The 19264-nt window shown below is 43.7% G+C and overlaps 1 protein-coding gene across 5 annotated transcripts in view; it reads left to right on the plus strand.

Annotated features, from left to right (window-relative positions):
- The window catches only part of LMBR1 (limb development membrane protein 1), a 139575-nt gene extending 130885 nt beyond the window's left edge, over positions 1-8690 (plus strand). For all 5 annotated transcript variants that reach the window (XM_006129337.5, XM_006129336.5, XM_089776779.1 and 2 more), the window contains one exon: positions 8437-8690. In XM_006129337.5, the coding sequence (XP_006129399.3) occupies positions 8437-8522 (86 nt within the window). In that variant the 3' untranslated portion in view covers positions 8523-8690. The remainder of the gene's footprint in view (positions 1-8436) is intronic.
- The last annotated feature ends 10574 nt before the right edge of the window (positions 8691-19264 follow it).

Genomic DNA, 19264 nt, shown 5'->3' on the forward strand with positions numbered 1-19264 from the left:
CAGAGAGAAGGTTTTTTTGGCTCAGTCTTAATTTTCATTTTTTATGATTGTATAATTTCTTAAATTTGAAATCTTAACACTTCACTAGTTGGTTTGTACGTGTGTACACATGCATATAGGTAATATATGATAGTCTGACTTATTGTAAAGTCTTCATTAGTATGAATTTAGGATGATCCCTCTTATGGAATTGTGGCCAACTGAGTATATCCCAAATGAGAGAACAAAATGTGTATCATGCCATATCCTTTGTTTATGCCACATACTTTGCAGATAAATTCTAGAATTTCTAGAATTTTAAAAAATGGGGTTTATCCCACTACCTAAATTGCTATTGTGCCTTAGTAAAATGAGTCCAAATGCCCATGCAGAGGCAGATAAATATATCTGAGAAACTTAAAATATAAAATAAAACTACTATGAACTCAAATGTTCTAATTTTAAATACAGAGCCCCTGATTTTGAAAGGCTAGAAGTAAAACTGCTCAGAGATGTGGATTCTTATTATTTTAGCACAGTGGATTAATGGCCAGAGTGCATAAATTATGGAACCACGTGGAAAACTGAATTTACCATAAACATGAAATTTAGAGTGCACACATTCATACAAGCTGAAACATTACATTTGCATTGTCCCAGACATTTAAACTTGCTTGTGCATTACAAAGCACCAAAGGTGTAATCCACAATGACCAGTGGAGGAAGTATCCCATAGCTCCTGTCCTGGAGACAGAGCTAGGCCACTTCTCTCCTACTCATACTTTAGGCTGAACTCATGTCAATTTCTTCTTTCATCACAATGAAATATTTCCCACTGAAAGTTGCTTTTAGTTTGTATTCCCTAAGCTGGCAATGAAAGACTTACAGGTATGATATGAAGGCTTATTTGTGATAGGGACGCCTGTAAGAGTAAATATTCCCTATCTAAGATCAAACCCTTTTTGGTAGGGATGGAGTCTGCATCTGAGGAAGACACACAGGACCAGAATATGGAAATTATATATCTCAAAGTAAAGAACCATACGCATCTGGCCTTCTTAATTGATCCCTTTTAGGTGCAGTGTATTGAGGATATTTGTGCGAAGAACTGATTCATTGTTTGTGAAGTCTGACCAATTTCTTCTTGGCAGCCTTTTTCTTACTATATTAATTCTAAACTTTTATGTAGCAGGGATGTAAAATTCAGGTTAATCAGTGAATTGGTTAAATGTTAACCTAATGTTTAACCAATTAACCAATTAAGGGGGATCCAGGCTGGGGATGCTACAACCCCCGGTGCTCCCGCTCGCAGCACCCGCCAGAGCAGCCCCTGTCTACCATAGGCCGGTCTCCCTGTGGACAGAGGCTGTTCCTGATGCTGGCATAGCCCCTGTCTGTGGGGCATCCAGGCCTGCAGGGGACAAGGACTGTCTGGACACTGAAATAGCTTCTGCCTATGGGGCACTTGGTTTCCCTGCAGACAGAGGCTGCTCTGGACCCCCTGTGGCAGGAAGGGAGGTGCTTCAGCCCCCCCAGTTACTGGTTAACCTTTCACATCCCTATTATATAGCATGATGTTATGCAGCTGTAAAAAAAAGTTAACAGGCGTGTCCTATGTAAGACACTGGTGGTAAGTGTCCAACTCTACTCGGTACTGGTGGAGAGCTCACCTGGAGTATTGTCCAGTTCTGGGTGACACATTTTAGGAAAGATGTGGACCAATTGGAAAAAGTCCAGAGAGAGCAACAATAATATAAGATTTAGAAAACCTGACATATGAGGAAAGGTTAAAAAAAATATGTTTAGCCTTGAGAAAAGAAGACTTGGGGGAGGGGAGAAGCTGAATCTGGTAAGTCCTCAAATATGTGAACGGCTGTTATCAAGACATTGGTGCTCAATTGTTCTCCTTGTCTATTGAAAGCAGAAAAAATTAATGGTCTATATCTGCAGCGAGGACAATATAGATTAGATCAGGTTAGATCAGTGTTTCCCAATTTTATTTGGCCAAGGAACCCTTTTCAGAATTTCAAAGAACTCCTAGGTTTGTCAAACAACAAAAAGGGAGAGGAAGGGGGACCCACCAATTCATGAAAATCCCCACCAATGCATGAAAATCACATTCCTTCCCCAAGACCTCCCACCCCCCTTCCTTGAGGCCTCATCTGCTCTGTTCCCCTCCTCTCCATCACTTGCAATCCCCAACCCTTATACACTCTCACTAGGTTGAGACAGGAGGTGTAGGGTGGGAATGAAGGATTTGGGTGTGGGAAGGGGTGAGAAGCACAAGTTCTAGGAGGGAATTTGGATGCAGGAGAAGGGGATGTTGGCTCGGGGAGAGGGCTCCAGGTTCGGGAGTGTTGGGCTCAGGTGTAAGGTTAGGGTGCTGAGCAAGCCATGGGCTTGTGGATGTGAGGGTGCAGGAGTTTGGATTGGATATGTGAGGGACTCAGGGCAAGAAGGTTGTGAGTATGATGGGCTCAGGACACAGATTTGTGATGTGTGGATGGTGCAGGAGTGTGGTAGCAGAAGACTGAGGATGCGGGGATGCAGGAGTTTGGGGCTGCAAGAGGCTCAGGACAGGGGGTTCCAGTGTATGATAGGCTCAGATTTGGGGTCAGGTAGTGCAGGAGTGTTATGATGCTGCAGTGAGATGGGGGTTTGGCCCCAATTGGGGGCTTGTTGGCCAGGCTTCAGTTTTAAATAAAATATTATGTCAAACTCAAAACTTTAGCATTGTCAGGGACATGGTCCTGCTGGGCACTAGGTTGACTGGCAGGGTGCTGGGACAAGGAACAGGGAGCTGCTGGGTGCTAGCGTGGATGGCAGGGTTCTGGGGCCAGGGCTGTGCTGAGTCCTGGGGTGTGAGGCAGAGTGCTGGGGCCAAGGACAGGGGAGTGCTAGGTGCTAGCATGGATGGCAGGGCTGCCAGGGAGCGGGATAGGGAGGGGGTGCAGGATCTGGGAGGGAGGTGGGGGGCAGAAGGGGGTAAGGTCTGAGTGGTAGGTAGGATGCAGAAGCAGGCTGGATGTAGGGTGACTGGCCAGGAGGAGGGAGCAGGAGCAGATTGGGGGTAGGGTGTCTGGCTACAAGTGAGGGTGCAAGGAGGGGATTTGGGTAGGAGTTAAACCTCCCTGATCTTGGCACCATCTGGACCTGACAGGTCCCAGATGAGGGATTTTTGGACCAGGGGAGGTCATTTCACAACTCCTGGCTCCCCTCCCCCCCACTAGGCTTCTTTGCACCTCTATCCCCTGCAACCCAACTGAGCTGCCCACCCCTGCTGGTTCCCTGCACCTCCCCCAAAATCATCCCTCACAATCCAAGGGAGTGCAGCACCAGTTCCCTGCAACCCCTCCCAGCCCAGCTGAGCTGCCTGTCTGTTCCGTATGCCCTCCCCCATGTACCTCAGCACAGCTGAGATCTGCACTGGTTCCCTGCATACCTCCCCCACAGCACAGCTGAGCCCTGTTTCCCTGCACCTCCCCCAAGCCCCACAAAACTGCTGAGCCAAGCGCCGATTCCCTGCCCCTCTCTCCCCTTGAGTCTAGCTCCGGTTCCCAGCACTTCTCTCCTCCTGCAGCCAAACTGAGCTCTGAGCTCCACACACACACCTCCACCCCGCAGCCCAGCCCAACTCCCTGGACCTCCCCACTCTGCAGCCCAGCTGAGCTCAATTTCCCTACACTTTCCCCCAAACCATGCAGACATGCTGAGCCAGTGCTAATTTCCTGCCCCTACCTCCCCTTGGTTGTGTCTACACTGGTGTGATCCTGCACCAAAGCGGCTGCTCTTGCGCAAAAACTTGCCTCCTGTCTACACTGACCATGTGTTCTTGTGCAAGTACACTAACGTTCTCATGTATGAAATCAGGGCTTTTGTGCAAGAACTATGATGCTCCCACTCAGGAATAAGCCCTTTTGAGCAACTATTCTTGCGCAAGAGGCCAGTGTGGACAGGCAACATGAATTTCTTGTGCAAGAAAGCCCTATGGCTAAAATGGCCATCGGCACTTTCTTGGGCAAGAGAGCGTCCACACTGCTATAGATGCTCTTGTGCAAAAGCACAGCTCGCACATGGCAGTGTGGATGTGTTCTTGCACAAGAACTCTTGCACAAGATGTTCTTGCGCAAGAAACCACCAGTGTAGACATAGCCTAAGAGTTTCCTCGCATGAGCAAAATGAATTTTGTGTTGTGCACCAGTATTGAGTTCATGTGGCTTGTTTGGATGTGCCACTGTGGCACCCAAGTTATTAATAAATATTTTTAAACCTTTACCTTTTCTCTCTGCTGACATGTCTCCTCCCCTTGTTACATCAGCTCCCCTTGTGCCTGCTGCCTCCCAACTCCTTACACTCCTCTGCTGTCCTACTCCTGCCCTCCTCACTGCCCTCAGCCCTCCTGCAACCTGCCCCCCTCCACCAGCCCTTTTCTCCTCCCTGTGCCCACTCCTCCAGTAGCCCCATTCTGATCATGTGAGCTACCCCTCCTCATCCCCTCTCCTAACACCTCCCTTTACACACCTACCCTGCCTCTCTCCTCTGGTGCTGGTCCCTCCCCTGCAGGTGTCTGCCCTTCTGCTTCACCCCCAGAATCCCCTGGCACTTGCACCTTCTCTTACTCCTGCACCCTCCTGTTGCCTCCCCTTTCCCTCACTTCCCCTACCTCCTTTACCTTCTTTTTCCCTGATGCCCACCCCCTCACCACCCTCTGCTCCCGTTCCCCTCATGCCCCTGTGCCCTCTCACATGACTTGCTCCATCCCGGCCCTCTTCATGCCTACCCCTTCTTTCAAGCCTTCTCCCAGCACCTCCCACTCCAGCCCCCAATGCCCTTACCCTCTCCCCTCCCAGCATCACCCTGTCCCCCTCCCACTGACACCTCCCCTCCTGCCTTTTTCCTCATTGTCTGCACTTGGCCCCCTGGCATTTGTCTCTCCTTTACCCTGTCCCTTTGGTGCCTTCCCCTCTCTTCTTCCTCCCCCCTCCCTCTCTGCACAAGCCCCTTCCTCTCCCATTCCTTCCCCTTCCTCTCCCTCTCCACACAAGCCCCTTCCTCTCCCAGCCTTTCCCCTTTCCCTACCTTTTGCCTTCCACTTTGCAGGGCTGGAGTCTGTGTTCCGTCCCTGGACTCCAAACCCGCAACTCAGCCGTGCAGCGCAACGCAGCACCCAGCAGTTTTAAAATCCCGGGCCATGACATTACGTCACGCCCGGGCGTCTCCCCGCCCACCGGTTTGAACATGCTGTGCAGGGCAGCAGCAGCCAGCAAGGGGGAGCTCAGTGAAGGTTGTGCATGGCAGGGACTGGCTGGGGATGGAGGAGAGACGCACTGGGGCTGGGGTGGGAGGACGTGTGGAGGGGCCGGGGCCCGCTCCAGCTCCAAATATTGGTGGAGCATGGGCACCACAAGTCCATGCACCTCGCTGCCCATGCCTCTGCTGGCTCTCTCTCTCTGAGGGGGCGGGGGAGTGCCGGCTCCCTGCAAAACCCCTCGTGTTGCTTTGCGGAACCCCAGGGTTCCCCGGAGCACCAATTGGGAAACACTGGGTTAGACCAACCAGTAGATTGGGATCTTATGGTAGATCCTGGAGCCTCTGACAGGTGATCCTGACTGGTTTGACTGGGAGGCTGTCAAGTGCCAGCACTTCAGCTGCCCTTCCTCCCACTGCTGTATTGCTTCTGCCCTATGCCTTAGAGCAGTGTTTCCCAAACTATGGGCCACTGCCCGGTACCGTTCTGCGGGAAGAAAATACCGGGCCTCAGTGTGGCTTCCAGGCTGGGTGGAGGATGCAGCTGGATGTTCTGGGCTCCTGGCAGAGGCGTAGTGAGTGAGGAGCAGGGGAGGCAGTTGCCCTTGGGTGCCACGCTAGGGGGGCGCCAGGCTGGGCTGTGGGGGGGAGGGGAAGGAGGTGTGGGGCGCTGGGCTTACCTGGGCTGCAGGAGGAGGCAGGTGCTAGGAACCTGGCGCTGGACTCAAGGAAAGGGAGGGAGGGGCAGGGAATCAGTGCTGGGCTCAGCATGTCTGAGTGGTTTGGGGGAAGGGTCAGGAAGCAGAGCTCAGTTGGGCTGTGAGAGTGAAGAGGTGCAGGGTGCTGGGCTGAGCTGGGCTGCAGGAGTGAGGAGATGCAGCGTGCTGGGCTGTGCTGTGAGGTAGGGCGAGAGCTCAGAGCTCAGTTTGGCTGCAGGAGGAGGGAGGTGCAGGGAACCCGGGGCTAGACTCAAGGGCAGGGAGGGAGGGGCAGGAAATCAGAGCTGGGCTCAGCAGTTCTACGGGGTTTGGGGGTAGGTGCAGGGAAACAGGGCTCAGCTGTGCTGTGGGGGAGGCATGCAGGGAACCAGTGCGGGGCTCAACTGGGCTGAGGTGGATGTGGGAGGCATAGGGAATAGAAGAGCAGCTCAGCTGGGCTGTGAGGGGCTGCAGGGAACTGGTGCTGCACTCCCTTGGATTGTGGGGGATGGTTTTGGGGAGGTGTAGCGAACCAGTGGGGGTGGGCAGCTGAGTTGGGTAGCAGGGGATAGAGGTGCAAAGAAGCCTATTGGGGAGGGGGAACCAGGAGCCCTGAAATGACCTCCCCTGGCCCAAAAATCCCTCATCTGGGACCAGTCAGGTCCAGAGGGTGCCAGATCAGGGAGGTTTAACTCCTACCCAAATCCCCTCCTTGCACCCTCTCTTCTAACCAGATACCCACCCCCAATCTGCTCCTGTTCCTGCCTCCCGGAGTGCCTGTGTGGCGCCAGGTCCCCCAAACCCTGGTCTAGCTGGGTGGAGGATGCAGCTGGATGTTCCCCGCTTTCTGAGTGCCCATATGGCGCCGGGTCCCCCAAGCACTGGCCCAGGCTGGGCGAATTTATTCATTTTTAATACTTTTTTTATATGCTTTTATATTTTTGGGCTGCAAAAAACAGTACTGAAAAAAAATGGGTTCCAACTAAAGTAAAAAGTTTGGGAAACCCTGGTCTAGCCAACTTTTTATCCATCTTACAGTCCATTTATCCAATCCATATTCCCTTAACTTGCTGGCAAGAATATTGTGGGTGACCGTATGAAAAGCTTTGCCAAAGCTGGCATTAGGGGCTTTGGGAGGACCAGAAACAATTTATTTGCATATTCATCATTTGCTTAATGAATATGCAAATGAATGTTACCGGTCCTCCAAGAGCTTGTGAATGGATTTACTGGTCCCCGTGTCAAAAAGTTTGGGAACCCCTGCCTTAGAGCTACCACTTGATAGCCTCTTGCTTGCTGTGCAGGGTGGGGGAGGCAGAGGAGGGTGGGCACTGATGTCAGCGTGTCTCCTTCCTTTCACCACTGTACTCGATTTCCACAGAGTGAGCAAGGAAGCTTCAGAGAAGGGGCGGGGAAGGAGGTGGGGCCTCAGAGAAAGGATGGGGCGAGAGTGTGTTTGAGGTAGATCTTGGATTGCACTTAAAAAAAATGATCTTATGTTTAAAAAGTTTGGAGACCACTGGGTTAGACTTTAGAAAAACTTTGTAATTAGAGAGGTAGTTAAGCTCTGAAATAGGCTTTCACAGAGGATTATGGAATCCCCATCATTAGAGGTTTTTAAAACAGGTTGGACAAATACCTGTAAAAATGGTCTAGACTTGGTTTTGCCACAGTTCAAGGGACTGGAATTGATGACTTCTCAAGGTCCTTTCAGCCTTGCCTTTCTGTGATTTATCATAGATATTGTGATAGGAATATGCAACAAAAGGAAGCTTTGACTTAATTGGTCTTTATAGACGTGATGCACGTCTGTTTATTTCTTGTTTATCTGTTTGGTTTGATCTTACTATTTGTTAGAGTCATTTTCATGAAGAGAGGATCATTGAATTCACCTCATTCAGTGCCTTGAGTAATACTAGTTTATATGTCATTACTTTTGATTACTAAGGGAACAGTCAACATTTTGTGTAGGGAATTAGGATACAAGAGTGGGAAAGTTCTAAAATGCAATATCCATTCTGTACCCTTAGGATTACATTTTCTTAAACAAAACAAAACAAAACAAAAAAAGAAAAAAAAAGAGACACTCCAAATTTAGGTTCCAAAGTCCATGTTTAGACCACTAAGGGTAGTATTTTTAGAAGTACCCTTGGAATTTGTACACTTAAATACTTCTGAAAAGCCATTCTTAATTCTTCAGAGTACAAATTGAAGACCTTAAATGTGGGCTCCTTTTTCTGAAAATGTTCATAAATTATAAATCCAGAAGGTAGTGTTATATAGTCTGACTCGCAGTATGACACAGACATGAGCATTTCCCTGAAGTAATTCCTGTTTGAATTAGAGCGCATCTTTTAGAAAAACAATTTTGGTGTTAAGCAAATATGGAAAACTAAATCTAAATACAATTTGTTTTGAGAACACTGTGCTTTTTAGTAGCTTTCCATTTTAAATATCTGTGCATATGAAAAGCAGAAAAATGCATTTTACCCTATGTGTAATATTTATGCAGGTTTAGATAAACTTCATCTGTCGAACAATGCAAGGGACTCTGAGACAACAAAGCTTTCTGCAAATGGACATCAGAAAACACTGTGAGAAGCAATCTTCAATCAATAGTTCTAAAAACAACCTCATCACATTCCTGTCATCTTTATCAAAATACTTTTGTATTAATTTCACTTGTTGATAATTTTGGGTCCAGCTGTCTCTCACGTTTCACACTCTGTATTTCTGAAAAAACAGGCTACTTCAGATTTTACAACATCTGATTTGTTTTGGTTCATTTTGTATACTTCCAACTCAGTTTATGGAGGAGGTACCTTGAAGATTGGAAGCTGAGGAAAATAATTCCTGTGTGGACAGAGTCTCAAGTTTCTGGATATGATGCCCTACTACATTACGTGCACAGTATCTCCTCTGTGATATAAATATAACAGTGGTGAAGAACTCTGAGACTTGGAAATAAAGAATACATTTGAAGCCCAATATAACTCTAATTAGGAATGTTTAGGTGTCTTTTAAGTACAAGTCACATTTCTACTAAGAATTCATTAAAAAACTGAAGTAATTTGGAGATCACTGTTACTTTCATACAGGATTCAGTTTAGGCTGTTTGTAATGTTTGGCATTATGAAGCGCTCTTACAGACCAATGATTGTAGGCTTTTTATTCTTAGTTTTAAATAACAGAAGGCAGTTTTCTTCAGTGGTAATAGGAGGGTGTCTCATTAAGACTAATGAACCACAAGATAAATTCTAATATAACTCACTGTTAAATCTGAGCCCAGTGTGTTTTGTAGAAAACTACACAGGCCTTTTACTGTTAAAATTCTTACAGTGATATAAATTACAGTTAAGTGTTATGCTATAGAAATCAGTTTCCCTTCAAAACATACACACAAAATTCTGCTAACTTTGTGTGTGCGCACACTCCCACGGGCACACTTATATATGGAATCAACACAGGTAGAATAGACTTTGTCTAGTAGTTTTCAAATGCACACGGGTTTCTTAAAGGTTTTTTTTAGTTCAGTCCTGATGAGGATTTTGCAGTCTATTGTAGCTCAGTGGTCCAAGTTACTATTTTTCACTAATGTCTACTTTCACTAATTTCTTGAGTCTTTAGTTTTTCACATACATATATACACACACGCAGGAATGTTTATTTTTAGCTCGACGCAAGCCATTTTCATTACTAATCTCTTCAAATCTTTAGTTTCTCCTATATACTGTAAGAAATGTTATATTTATAGTATTATATAGTATGTATGTCTGTGTGTGTGTGTGTATATATATATATATTTACACACTATATAGTACTATACAGTATATTATAGTGTGCTATATATATATTGAATACTAAGCTTACAGAAATTATACAGTCAGTTGGGTCAGCAAAACCTAAAGTTCAGTCTTTCTTGTGAGTATGAAGTTATGTGCGGTATAACATAACTTAGCTGGTCTGAGGCCTTAGACCCAGAATGGCATTGATGAGGAATTCAGTATTTTTTAGCATTGCTGTAGAATCAGAAGCTCTTCAAGCAGCATGTGACAACCACAGGTCACTATTAAACTATTTATGTTTTTTTCCTATTCTACAACACTGCTGTACTAACATTTGACTGGAAAAGAGAAAGTACAAAGACTTAATGAGGGCCTTTGAACATGTGTGCTCTGTACAGGTTGGGATTTTGCTGGACCAGGAGTGGTCATTTCTGTCCCTCCTGCTACCGCTGCCTCCTGCCCCCCAAGTCCTAGTCTGGACACTGGCCTCCTGGCTCCCCTCTCTCCCCCACTGCTCTGCTGGTTCCCCATCCCCCCTTTGCTGGCTTTGCCAGGCAGCCCTGCTGAGGTGCACTGGTCCCACTGGGCAGCACATCTGGGTTACACTTGGCCGCCCATCTTTTGGAAAACCAGCCCTCCACTGAGACTCTCTGGTCCTGGAACAGCCAGGCTACGTCTACACTGGCCCCTTTTCCGGAAGGGGCATGTAAATTTCACTAGTCGTCGTAGGGAAATCCGCGGGGGATTTAAATATCCCCCGCGGCATTTAAATAAAAATGTCCGCCGCTTTTTTCCGGCTTTTAAAAAAGCCGGAAAAGAGCGTCTACACTGGCCCCGATCCTCCGGAAAAAGTGCCCTTTTCCGGAGGCTCTTATTCCTACTTTGAAGTAGGAATAAGAGCCTCCGGAAAAGGGCACTTTTTCCGGAGGATCGGGGCCAGTGTAGACGCTCTTTTCCGGCTTTTTTAAAAGCCGGAAAAAAGCGGCGGACATTTTTATTTAAATGCCGCGGGGGATATTTAAATCCCCCGCGGATTTCCCTACGACGACTAGTGAAATTTACATGCCCCTTCCGGAAAAGGGGCCAGTGTAGACGTAGCCCCATAGTTCTTCTGGATCATGGATGTTGCTGGACCAGAGAGTCCCAGTTTACAGAGGTTCAACCAATAGTTGGATCAGGCAAGGTTACTCGTACCTTATTGGCATATGTAATGTTTCTTGTTACATATTTATGTAAAACTGAAATATATCTTCTCATGGTCTGAGGCCTTCTTCTTCATCAAACCATGACACCGGGCTTATATCGTGGAAAATTCTGAAACAAGCTAGTCTCTTCTGATGTCAAGTATCTCTCATCTGTTCTCTTCCCAAGTAAGGTCTGGGTTCTGGATCTATGCATAATGCAGTATGAGTGAGATGGGAGCTTTGTGGAGTACTTCACAAGCAAACCTCAAGCAATAACCACAGAAATAAGGATCTCCTGAAGTGGTCTTTTCTGAATGGAAATTTGGCATAATATAAATACTACTGTAATAATTTCTGAGCTATATCTACAGCTTACTAAGCTGAGTTTTGGTATATTGTACCATGCCTGAGAGTGCTTATATTTATTGTTTTTGGACAGCAGAAGCTTTTTTTTTCATTGAAGCAAAGTTCCAGCCATGAACAGGTAACTATACCTAAGTTACTTTTTCCACATTATATAAAATTAGAAGATTTATTAGTAAAGGCACTGAATTTTTGTATCTTTTGAGAGATGATCATATGATTGTAATTACATCATATCCCCACTGGGAGTGTGATAAATTGTGACATACTATAATGTTAAGTTTATAAAACATATTCCAGGTTTCTGTTATGTTGTGACTTTAAGGTAATTGCCTAAGAAAAAATTTCAATCAGATCTCGTGATAAAATCACCTGCATAAAGTCAAAAAGCAAAAATAGCTACTTCAGCTCTGGATGATATCTACCTTAATTTTGATCTTTATCCTTTTCTCAGTAGTGAGTCCACAACAGAAACTGATTTTTGGAGGGATTTGTGTTTTGTCAGTAATCCAAGAAAATCAAGGAAAGGTCAAACAATCCATCACATTTATATACGTGATTCTCCAAAATGGATTGTGTTTACTTAGTGAGTTGTGTGGAGGCAAGCTCCAGTAGCTAGGTTCACAAACAGTAAGAATACAAGTTTTAGTATGTAGGGAAAGAAAAGAAAGGTTTGCAATATTTTCCCCCTTGTCTAAGTATTTCCCTTCCAAAATAAACACTGTAATATACTGATTGCACACTCTTTAGTGGGTTGTAGAATCACATTAAATGTGTTAGTTAGAAAAAGTACTTAAATAAAGTACTGTATACTGGAAAGAAGGCAAAAGTTTAGGTTAAGTGTGGCTCTTACAGGCAATTAATCTTCAGAGAAAATAAAACCTTTCTGTAGCTGCTAAGTATTTTAACTTCTAATTTTGTGTTGTGACACTGTCTACAGTAAGTGTCCTGAAACTGACATTCTATATGCAAAACTTGTTACAGATATAGTGCTACTTTGAAATGTAAATAAAAACATTGTTTGTGTATTCATAGAAGGGTACATTCATTTACAAAGAAGCAACTGATATATCTTTAATGGGTATTGAAAATGCACTTCTAATGCTTTGACTTCTGTAGAATCAGGTGGTCTATAACTCTTAAAGTGTACACAAGCAGATTTTGGTGACATCAACATCAGTCTTCATTTTTATGAGGCTAAAGCGCACAGAAATGCTCCTAGCTGATACTAGATACATTTTTGTGGTCTGCTTTATGGTATGTAAGTTAAGTATTTTATGTTAACCACCTCTTGGCTTTCTCCTGTGTTAGTAGCACAATATTCAATGCACAGTGGCAGAATTGTTGTAATATAGTGGGATTTTTAAGTGTAAGCACAGCTTTAGTATTTACCTTTTTAAGGTAAAAATTAAACTGGTGTGATATGTTACTTTAGCAGTAATGATGTTTGAATTAATAGGAAACTTGGTTTACAGATTGTAATGGTTGTTTGTTGTTGGCCCTGGTTCTCCTATATCTTTTACACAGTTGACTGTTTTAGTTTCCTAGAAATTAAAGAAATTAACCAGAAATTATTTTGTGTTTCGGTTTAGAAGTACCATATTAAAGCTTTAAAAGTATCACCAGCCACTGGAACTGAGAGACCATTAGTCCTCAATGCTACTGAAGCCTCTTGTAATCATGTACTGTTTAGAATGCCTATTGTGTGGTCAGTGCTGTACAAACCAGATAAATGCCCTGAAGATACTGCAGTCCGAATTGAGCACAGGGTAGCCAAACCTTCATAACTGAATCTACATCACAGATCTCTACATGTCAGATAAGGGTAGAAGGTCAGGTTTTCAAGATACATTTTTGTATCAGATCTGTGATTGGCAGAGACTCATTAAACAATGCTCAAGTTAGGTAGCTTGATGTCTTCCCTGTGGTATTGTAGAGGACTTAGAATAAGCCATGTTGTCATAAAATATAACTTTAGCTCTTCCCGTTCCAAAACAAAACATAAGGATTTAAGGCCATTTGCTCTGTTTGTACATTTTTTTTATTCCTTAAGTACAACTTGATACCTTTTAGTCCAAATTGTCAAAGAGTTATGCAAAATGTGATGAATGCATCTATTCTAGGCAATTCAATTTTGTTGCTCTTGTGTTCTAAATATCCAACTTTTTGCAGAGTATTAAGCACAAAAGTTTCACTGAGTATTTTCTTGTATTTACACATGCTCCAATGAACCTAGAGTGTGCTGGCTTTTAAGCTATACAGTAAGTAGTATAATTCATATCAAGTGATTTTATGTGCATAATTAGGACCTATATGTTTCATTTTTTTTAAAGAAATATACTTCAGCTTGTTTGGAAAAACAAATTTAGACATTTTAACACTGTAATCTCTTGTTTTTTAAAATGTCAAAATAAGTCCTTAAAATAATTGATAATGTTGTGAGGGATATTCTTGAAAAGCCAACATTTACAAAGACTAAAATGTGACATCGGCCTTAGAGAAGCATATCCGTCAGATTCTTTGGTATGGAATAAGTGTGCAAGTATTCAGATTAAATATACCACAGGCAGAAAAGTGCTTTTTTTAAGGAGCTGATATTATCTTTGGACCACACATACTAAATTTACAAATGGTGGTTAGTTAGATGAATATTAACTGCGTTATTTCAAGCTCTGCTTTAAGAGCATCACATGTGATACCCGGAGTAAACAGCTGACTTCCAAGGTGATCTGGTACTAGTTCCATAGCCCTAGAATATATGGGTTTTCAGCAAATTATGAGAAACTCCTGGGGGGTGGGGGGAGGGGTGTGTGTGTGTGTGTGTGTGTGTGTGTGTGTGTGTGTGTGTGTGTGTGTGTGTGTGTGTAAACACATCTGCAGTACCTCTATGTAGGAAATTGTAGAACTTACTTTTTGTCATAGTCTTTGGTTTGTCGTTCTCCCATAACAACTAACTCCAGATTTTGAGATTTTGACTTTGGGTTGGCCAGGGCAGAGAACTATACAACTATAAGATATCTTGAGGTTTTCAACTGTGGTGGATGAGGAGCTGGCTTGTCACTTCCAGCTGCTACATTTCATTAAGACTAAAAAAATATTTTTTTACTGTCCTCTTCCATGTAAGTAACTGTGTAATAGGGCATTGGAGGTGCCCGTCCCCCAGTCCTGCTTTTGCCCTGCTCCAAAAACCCTCTGACTCATCAGTCATCGGTGCAGTTTATTTGGTGTGCAATCCCATCACCTTCTCACCATGTACAGCTCAGATGGGGAGTGAGGGAGAAAATTGGCCTTAGAGGTTCTCTTTCCTGTGGCCAGGAGGGAAGAGTTACCCCATCTTCTACTCTTTACCTTCCTCCCTCCCACACAAGTTTCTCTAGCCATTTTCAGTTTCTCCCTTAAGTGGTAGTTGGTGTGACAGAGGGCTGAGTCAGTTGTTCTTGGTCAGCACTCTGTCACAAACTGCAGTATTTGCTGCAGGGATGTCATATGTTTATGAATGGGAGGGTTATGGTCTGCGTAGTAGTCAACAAGAGGGCACATTTTCCATGAGACAATCTTACATATTCTACATTATGATTAAAATATGAGGACTCTGGTATACTTTTAGGAACAGACAGTGAATCCTGTGTCAATGCTGGCCTATGGGGAGGTGGACTAGTTCTGAGCCAGATCCTCAGGAGACCAAGCTAGTAAAGAGTTGTAAACAGTTTCATGGGGGGTTTGGAACCTTTTGCATTAGCAGTGTGGATTATGTGAATGGTCTTTTTCCTCTTCCTGGCTGACCTCAGACACTCACATTTAAGAGATACTCACATTTTCATTAGGTACGTGGAATTTATGAATCAGATGACAATTTCTTCTGGATTTGGCCATGAGTCCTTATATTTGGCCGCAAAGTATTTAGGGGGTTTCTAATTACTCACATTATGTGGCTTCAAACTGTCTTTAATATATGTACTTCAAAAGTAAGATTTTTGCCTTTTACTGGATAAATAAGATTGGAAAGAAGGGAACAAGTGAATATAAATAGAACTCGGATGTATGGTATAATGGTATGAATTAGCATGGATGTAGTTGGGAAGGTGCACAGGACCATTGCCCCCTCCGCAACTGCAAGTCCCAGCCAAGTGTGGAATTTGCCCCTCTATATTCAGCCCCATTGTCTGACTAGAGATGTTCCCCTAACATAGAAGTCAAATCAGTCTAAAAGTAAAATCCATTGTTTTCCAGAACACTTTCCTATCCTATTAACTTAAGACTCTTACTGTGCTTTCTTTCACAGACAAGTCTTCGCTTTTTATTTTGGATGATTAAATGATATGTCAGCCTCTTGCCCTTAACTTACAATATACAGGTGTTTAAGTTGACTAGAATTGCAGGAAATATCACAAATAACTGTCTACTTACGGTTGCATGGCGTTTTACAGGAACACAGAAGCTTTGGTTTCAATTACGGTAATCCATGAATTGTAAGGATAGCTGCATGTTATGATAGCCAATCTATTTTTAAGTTTTAAAATAGGAAAGGTGAAAAATAGGATCTTAAATTCTGCACAGTTTGCTTGCCTGTTTAATTGTTCATTCATGGACTTTTCCTAATAGCTCGTTTACCAGACACTCTTATTAATAAGTCAGTTTTATATTTGTTAGTCTTAAATTTGAAAATCTTTGTTTCGACTATAGTACAGGTTCATTCCAGTTGGGAAAGATGGCTGAAGTGTAATAGAGAAATTCTTTAACAAATGTAAAATAGGTTAAATACTCAGCCTAACATATTTGTATCAGAGCTGTGTAAAAGTTGTCTCTGATCAAATGGAAACTTTGTTATGAAATTCCAGTTTTTGAAAGGGGTTCAGATGTCTACAGAGAAGTTTGTTAAATCTGAGTGTACCTATATCAAATGTCTTTAAATAATATGTAATTGTGTTGTGTTCTTAGATATTTGTACCATAGTTATCTCAACATGTTGCTGTTCTGTTTTTTCCATTAAATACAATTTGTACATAAGTAACTTTTTAAAGGTAATTATGAGGTTTCCTTCCTGACTAGAAATCTAGCCTGCACACCCCATGCACTCAACACTTCCATTTGCTTCAAGGAATGAAGGGATCAGTACATCAGCTTTGATTTTATTTAATACCTGTATGCTCTCCCAGTAGTCCCATATGAGACTGCTTACCATAAGTGTTTATACTATGGAAATACCAGTACTATCTGGTCATTTAGTTATCAACATAGAATTCCATTAAAATAAAGACTGATTACTTAATTTGCCCCCTTTTATGAATATGCCTCACCTCACTAGAGATAAAAAATGAATCTGTTGGTGCATTAATATATAGCAGCTCTTTGTGGTTTTGATTATCAAGACAACTGTAATATGGTACCAAGAAATGAAGGTTTTTATTCTGTACTTAGCCTGTGCTATTTGTGGTCCCTTAATATCCCAGTAGAAGCTGAACAGTGAATAATGATGTATGTGTAATTTGGATCTTGGAGAAAATTTAGAACATTTGCAAACTAATCAATTTCAAACAGGATGGCCAAGTTAAAAAGTTTGAGCAATTCTGTTCAACATCATGCTAATTGAAAAGAGTAGTGAAAAAGTTCCACCTTTTCCCCAGTTTTTAAAGGTAACCTTAAGAAATTTAGTTTTGTCTAGTTCCAGTAGATACAGAAATTTCAAAAATGAAGACGTGTTAGGATTGTGGATTTTAAAATTGTAGCCTGTCACCAATACATACACACAAACTATCAATACAGAGTTTTTTCACTTACATAAGTTCCTCTATCTATATGAAAGAATGATTTGGGGCCTAATCCTACTTTTACTACTCAGGCAAAACACCTGTTGAATTCAATGGTGTTGTCTATACTAAGCTTTTTTTTTTTTTTTTAAAGCAAAATCTCAGCTGCACTACCATGAGTGGGTGTGTGCCTAAGGCTCAGCCTGTAACTGTGTTGTCTAGACGTGCTTTGAAGAGGGTTTGATTACATGCTCATAAAAAAATACCATCTTTTTTGCATTAGAGACCATATACTTGCACTGATGGTAGTGCAATGGCAGATCTTTAATAGTAATAAATAATAATTTTAAATCCCCCAACCCCACAAGTCTGGTACAGGTTTGGCTACTTAATGATCTTTTCCCTCATATAGATTTAGGCTTTTCCATTCCAGTGTTACCAATTTAGATCTGTCTTTGCAGAAACATACATATTCTTTTAAGCATATCTGTAGTTCTGTTGAGGCCAGTGGAACTACTCACATGCTAAAGTTAGGCAAGTGCTTAATTCTTTGCAGTACGAAGTCCTTTGTTAACTAAAACTTATGTTTGTGGGCATTTTCCTACCTTGGAAGCAAAATATGGCTGAAAAATGTTTTTAGCGCTGATGATGTTGTTACCAATCTGAAGCAGATACATCCCCCTCACCAAATCCTTGAGGTTGATTTAATTTAGGCCATCTGAAAATGTGTGCTTTATAAAATTTTCAGTTGTTGTTATCCTCAAGTATTACAAAACTGTATGAAAACTGCCTTTTTAGATGGCTTGAATTTCCCACTGAAATAGTGAAAAGGTGTAGATTTTGGTATCTTTTTCCTTTGTTATAAATGTCACAGTTTGTGTGTGTGTTTTTAGCATTTTTTTAAAGATTCTGTTTTCAATAAAGTAAAACTGTGATTTACAATGTATCGTTTTGTCAACATTTTTATTAAAAATAAACAATGGACTTTAAGTCTTAATAAGATGTTACTCTGTTGTCTATGCAAGCCTCATAATGTATCCCTCTATAGTATATGTATGACATTTCACTGTGGGAGGGTGAATTAATATTTGTAAAGAGATTGAGAGCCTCTAAAACAAGCCATTTGTTGAAGTTCAGAGTATCATAGGGGAGTGTCAAGGGTCTGCCCGTAAAGATACTCTGCCAGGGAGTTGTCTGTAACGTCCTCCCTCTTACAAAGTCCCAGAGCACTCTGCTCTCTGGGTCAGCCCCTGTGTTTCTCTAGCCCTCTTTAGTTACCTCTCCATTGCCAGATCTCCTCCAGCCTTCCCGGATGGGGTCCACTCTGACAACCCTACCTCCTTCTCCTTATCCCTTGGCTCTCCGGGTGTCTTCTCGGTGTCATCTTAGTCATCAAGAGGTGCTTCCAGCACTACCACAGCATCCCTACATCCCCTCTCTTCCTGGCAGCCTGCAGACCTTTTAAAGGTCCTGTGCCTACACTGCCCCTCCCCTTGGGCTGGCATCAGAATGCCCTCTCGCTCTCAGCATGCCCTGCCCTCTTAGACCTCAGTGTCGCCGGGCCTCAGGTCAGCGGGCACATTCATCGTCTCTGGCCAGAGCACAGCTGTTTGTGGCCACGGCGCTGTCTCTGCACCGTCTGTGGCGAGAGTGCGGGGCTGTGTTGCCCCATAACACCAGCCTTCTTTGGCCCCAGCAGTATTGGGCGTCGGGTCAGCAGGCATGTTCAGCACCCCTGGCTGGAGCACAGCTATTCACGGCCACAGCGCTGGCTCTGTGCCACCTGCGGCAAGAGTGCGGGCTGTGCTGCCCTGTCATAGGAATTAAGAGATCCCTTTAGTAGATTCAGTATGTACAGGCAGTCCCCGGGTTACGTACAAGATAGGGACTATAGGTTTGTTCTTAAGTTGAATTTGTATGTAAGTCGGAACTGGCTCCATATTCAGCCGCTGCTGCTGAAACTGACCAGGGGCTGACTACAGGAAGCCCGAGGCAGAGTTGCTCTGCCCCCAGCTTCCTGGAATCAGCCACTGATCAGTTTCAACAGCGGCTGAATCTGGAGCCTGGGACGGAACAGCTGGGGCGTTGCCGGGTAGGTCCCCCCAGGACCAACCCGGCAGCACCCCAGCTGCTCTACCCCAGGCGTCCACAACAAAAGCCTGGTCTGCTGGGGGGGCGCACTAGCTGCGCCCCCCCCCCCAGCAGACCAGGGAGACCCAGAGCAAAGCCGCAGGGGCAGCGGAGTCCCGCGCCTCTGCGGC

The sequence above is a fragment of the Pelodiscus sinensis genome, chromosome 2 (assembly GCF_052426305.1).
Source record: "Pelodiscus sinensis isolate ZL-2025 chromosome 2, ASM5242630v1, whole genome shotgun sequence".
Lineage (NCBI taxonomy): Eukaryota > Metazoa > Chordata > Testudines > Trionychidae > Pelodiscus > Pelodiscus sinensis.